Source organism: Barbus barbus (assembly GCF_936440315.1).
Source record: "Barbus barbus genome assembly, chromosome: 42".
In the NCBI taxonomy this organism is placed as follows: domain Eukaryota; kingdom Metazoa; phylum Chordata; class Actinopteri; order Cypriniformes; family Cyprinidae; genus Barbus; species Barbus barbus.
This window is the reverse complement of record NC_136720.1, coordinates 27145848-27151426: the sequence shown is the minus strand read 5'-3', so window position 1 is coordinate 27151426 and position 5579 is coordinate 27145848. Positions and strand designations below refer to the sequence as shown.

At 39.1% G+C, this 5579-nt stretch overlaps 1 protein-coding gene across 4 annotated transcripts in view; it reads right to left on the bottom strand.

The window, feature by feature from the left end:
• The window catches only part of LOC306861284 (cytosolic carboxypeptidase-like protein 5), an 18998-nt gene extending 13619 nt beyond the window's left edge, over positions 1-5379 (bottom strand). For 2 of the 4 annotated variants that reach the window (XM_079403470.1, XM_079403472.1), the window contains exons 1-5: positions 5301-5363; positions 4453-4668; positions 2017-2188; positions 1178-1332; positions 1-128 (exon numbers count right to left, since the gene is read on the bottom strand). The exon at positions 1-128 is cut by the window's left edge and continues 50 nt beyond it. In XM_079403470.1, the coding sequence (XP_079259596.1) occupies positions 1-128; positions 1178-1332; positions 2017-2188; positions 4453-4640 (643 nt within the window). In that variant the 5' untranslated portion in view covers positions 4641-4668; positions 5301-5363. Of the gene's footprint in view, positions 129-1177; positions 1333-2016; positions 2189-4452; positions 4669-5300 lie in introns of all 4 variants that reach the window. The other 2 variants (XM_079403471.1, XM_079403469.1) reach the window with 2 other exon arrangements.
• Positions 5380-5579: the final 200 nt, after the last annotated feature.

Sequence of the window (5579 nt, the reverse complement as noted above, 5' to 3'; positions counted from 1 at the left end):
GTCGCTCCAGCCGTGGTTCTCTCTCCTCCAGCAGACCGTGACACGACGAAACTGTGATCAGATCCACCCTGTGGCCGTCCAGAGAGTAACACAGCAGCTCACGGTGATAGTAGATGCTCTCCAGCGGACTGCAGACCAGAAAAACCCCGTCACAAAAGCAAACCACAGACCGCACTGTTTCAGTGCAGGAAGACGTTACAGGGAGAAATGGAGGCTTTTAAGAAATATGAGCAATATGAGAAATGTATTCAAAATACATTAAAGTGGAGGAAAAACTAAATATGCAATAAAGTGCTTAACATTTTAAAAATTGATATAATGTGCAAAAAAATATAATAGTGTTCATTTAACATTTCAAAACTAAAGTTATGCCAAACGTACATTAAAATATATAGTGAATATGACATTTCCAAAAAACCCCCAGAAAAAAACAAAACAATTACAAAACATGAAAAAAAGCACATTATTAATAACATTATTATTAAAAATATTAATGCACACTATTAAACATGAAAATGTGCATTAATAGTGTATATTTAATGCTTCAAAACAAAAAAAAGTAAAATGTGCAATAAAAGTGCATTTTCTTTTTTAACAAAAAAATAAAAGTAATGCAAAATGTGCAATAAAACAGTGTATATTTAATATTAAAAAAATGTATAATGCAAAATGTACAATATGATATGTAGTGTATATTAAACATTTAAAAATAAAATTGAATGCAAATGTGAAAAATATAAAATATTTTAGTTCTTAGTATTTACATTTTTTAAATGCATTATGTATATAGTGTATAATTATAAAGTATAGTATAAAGTAGAAGTATATAGTGTATATTTAACATTTCAAACAATAATAATGCAAAACATGCCATTAAATATATAGTGCATATTCACATTTTAAATGAAAATTACATTACTGCAAAACATACAATAAAATATGTGCTGTATATTACACATAAAAATAAAATGTAATGCAAATGTGAAACATATTTATAGTACCTAGCATTTAAAAAAAAATAAATGCAACGTGAATATAGTATAGTATAAAGTAAATGTAGTGCATATTTAAACATTTCAAAAAACGAACAATGCAAAAAATGCAATAAAATATATAATGCATATTCAACATAAAATAATGCAAACTCTGCAATGAAATGTGTAGTTTATTAGTGCACCTGTGTGTGGCGCTCAGGAGCCTGTGGTCCAGCTGCAGCATCATGTCCTGACACTCCGTGTACGAGAACGGATAACAGAAGGAGAAGTACGTGATGATGCCACGCACCTCCAGCAGACGATGAACAAACGACAGGATGAACTGACTGTCCGACATCTGCAGACACACACACACACAGAGACACACACACACACACACACACACACAGAGAGAGACACACACACACACACACACACACACACACGCAGAGAGACACACACACACACACACACACACACACACACACACACACACACACGCAGAGAGACACACACACACACACACGCAGAGAGACACACACACACACACACACACACACACACAGACACACACACACACACACACACACACACAGACACACACACACACACACAGAGACACACACACACACACACACACACAGAGACACACACACACACACACGCAGAGAGACACACACACACGCAGAGACACACACACACACACACACACACACACACACACACACGCAGAGAGACACACACACACACACACACACACACACACAGAGAGACACACACACACACACACACACACACACACACACACACACACACACACACACACACGCAGAGAGACACACACACACACACACACGCAGAGAGACACACACACACACACACACACAGACACACACACACACACACACACACACACAGAGAGACACAGACACACACACGCAGTTATTTATAGTTTGATCAAAGCATCTTGGATGACACGGGGTGAGTAACTGATCAGGAGATGTTTATTCTGGAAGTGGACAGGAGGTGTTTTTGTCAGCACCTGGAAGGTGGGTCTGTCGCGGACTCTCTCCCAGCGAGCTCTGACCGGCAGCGAGCGGACGAACGGAGCCATGCCCTGCGAGTAAAGCTTGCTCTGTTTGTTCATGTTCATCATGTTGATCTTCAGCAGTTTGCCCGGCAACATCCCACGAACACTGAAGTAAAACCACGACCTGCCAAACACACAGATCACGTCTTTAATTCCACACAAAACCTGCTTATTCTCTCACATGCACTGATTAATCACTCAAAGAACATGTGAAAGAACTCAATTAATTAGTGATTTAATTAGAAATTCATTTCTTACCAAAACTCGGAACGTTTCATCCAGCCAAAAATAAAATCTAATTTACTAATCAATTAATTTATTAATTAACATGAATAAAACCTACTAAAAAATACTAAATTTAAGACTTTTTAAGACCCCGTGGAAACCCTGCTTTAATAAAAACTTGTTTTCATAGAAAATTCATCTGGAACTTGTGATTATTGCAAGGTTATTCGATGACTGAATAAAAACTTTTTTGATAAAAACTTCATATATTCTTGCACACTTTATATTATTTTATTTTTGAAATGAGCGTTTCATTCATACTGGACGCCCTTGTGCAGAAAATCCACAGAAGTAACACAGAAGTAACACCGATGACGTTATGAATATGAATAAAGACACTGCTCTGCTTTTGCTGTAACTGAATAAAAAGAAGATTTAACTTTAAAGTGCATATTGCAGGTTCAGAAAAATTCAAATGAATATATAACCTTGTATGAAAATACCATATGAACCGTTAATGCAGGATTAGAAAGTGTTCTGCAAGACAGAGGGCACACATTTAGAAGAAAAAGTGACGGTTTCCTGGACAGAGTTCTCAAAAAGTGCTTTTTTTCAACATCGCGTCATATTATATCACGAGAGGGATTCTAGCGCGCGAGGCAGTGTGTTTTCTGTAGTTATTTTTATTTATCATTGTCATGGTAAATGATTGTGTTTGTGGAGGTAGTACTAACTCCAGCCTGTCAGGAAGTCCACAGGTTTCCTAACAAGAAATAGTCAGTATCTTCCGGGCCTCGGTGTGTTGGTGCAGCTGAAGAGACGGGACTTCACTAATGCATCTGCTTCAGCACCGCGGGGGTGTAACTTAACCATCACTTTACACCAGAAGATTATCATCCCGGTCCCGGCGATATGAGTTTCACATGGATTTCACAACTTAAAGTAAAATTCTCACAAAAACGACTCCAGAAGCGTTAATAGCGTATTTTAAAGAAAATCTAGTTCCTACAGTATTTTTCTATACATCGACTCACTGGAGTCTCTAACCTGTAATATGTCCTTTAAACGTTTTTAATGATCAAATGTAAGGACATTAAACACCCGCCTGCGACAATATCTGCTTTATCTGTGTTCTTCAAGCCATCTCGAGTATTTTCATAATGATTAAGTGTATCTGTAAGCCATTTCTAATCGACGTAGTCTTTATTACAGAATATATTGTCTGCCTCGTTCTGTGATAAGAAGCCACATCAGATCACAAGAGGAAGTTATTTCTAACACTCGACTGATGTTGTGAAGTAAAAACAAGTTCTAATGTTCTCTTTTGTTGGACAAGTTTAGAAACGCTTCTCAGTGCATGTCATTATACGAGAAGATGCTCGGAGTGTGCTGCTTTTAATAAATGCACATTATTAGCAGGGAAGCGTTTCCTCATCTCAGCACGTGAACACACACACACTCACACACACACACGCACTCTCTCTCTCTCTCACACACACACACACACACACTCTCACACACACACTCACACACACACTCCCTCACACACACACACACACACACACTCTCTCTCTCTCTCTCTCACACACACACACACACTCCCTCACACGCACACACACACACACACTCCCTCACACGCACACACACACACACACTCCCTCACACGCACACACACACACACTCACTCACTCACTCACACACACACACACACACACACACACTCGCACGCACGCACGCGCACGCACACTCTCTCTCTCTCTCTCACACACGCTCACACACGCACACACACACAATTCTGAGAGAAATAAAACACAGTCAGATGTTATTTAAATGCAAAACCGAAAAAACGCAATTCACGAGCGCGTATTGAACCATGGATGTCGTACCGAACGGTTCGATATTATATTGAGAATTGTGACATCCCTAATACATATTTTATTGCATATTTTGCATTATTTTAATTTTCAGAATATTTAAATTAACTAATTTTTTTTTCACTTTTAATACATAATTTATACATGAATATATCTGAAATATATTAATTATATATTGATATAATAAAAGTATATTAATATATTTTCAACCAGGTATTTTCAGTGATGTTATGCTGAAGATATGTCGCAGTGTCTCTCAGATCAGTATGATGGTCATGTGATGTAATACCGGTTGCCGTTCTCGAACTCGGTGCTGGCGCAGTCGGGTCTGGTCCAGACGTTGAACTCGTAGTCGGGCTGCGGTGGCGCCGAGGCGCTGGGTTCGGATCGCTCCACTCGATCCACGCGGCCCAGATTCCCCGAGTCGAAGCGCGAGCTGAACACGATGCTCCCGAAGCGGAACTCCATGATGTTCATGCAGCGCTGAGACTCTTCATCTCCACACCTGAACAACAAACCAGACACACACCATCAGTGACCTCTGACCCCAACATCAGCCCATAACATCAGCGTACATATACACACTGTCACACACACACACACATACATATACACACTGTCACACACACACACACATATATATACACACACACTCACACATCAGATGAGGTTTTATGTTCTTGGTGAGTTTATCAGATTTCACACACAAACACACTCCACCGGTCTAACATTTCTACATGTCTTTTTACATTTTTAATTACTTCATTTAATATGTTTAATTAATATTCAACATAACTGTCATTGTTTATTATTTTAGGACAGTAAGTGATGTATGACTAACGTTATAATAATCAAACAATAGCACGGTATTTTGATCAGAAATCATCCCTGTACCACGGCAGGGTTTAGTAGATGACAGGACCTGATTGAAACATGTTATATGAAGCTGTATGATTCTTTATCAGCCAAATCATAAACAGATGATCGCTTCTGAATTCTGTGCTGGTTAGCATTCGCTAAGTGTTAGCTTTACTGCTGCCATTTCATGACAAAACACCTCTGACGCGAGCAGCAAAGACATCTAAACACAATTCGAAGCAAGCATGCGTTTGTCATCGCTCTGTTGAGAATAAATACCTGCGTTTATTCCTTCTGCTCAGCGATCACTAGGCGACTCTTTAAACCCAAACAAACCGGACCACAGGAACAGCGATCTGGCCGCTGATTGGCTCGCGAGCGCAGCGCAGCGACAGCTGATTGGCTCGCTCAATAGCTCCGTGCGTAGAGATTGGTTGGTTTGATTCCAAGGACGTAGTAACAGGAAAAGACGTGTAAACCATAATAAAACAAAATTGACTTATTTTAATGCTTGTCGAGTTTCTACGATTTTATAATATTGGAATTTATTGCAAATTT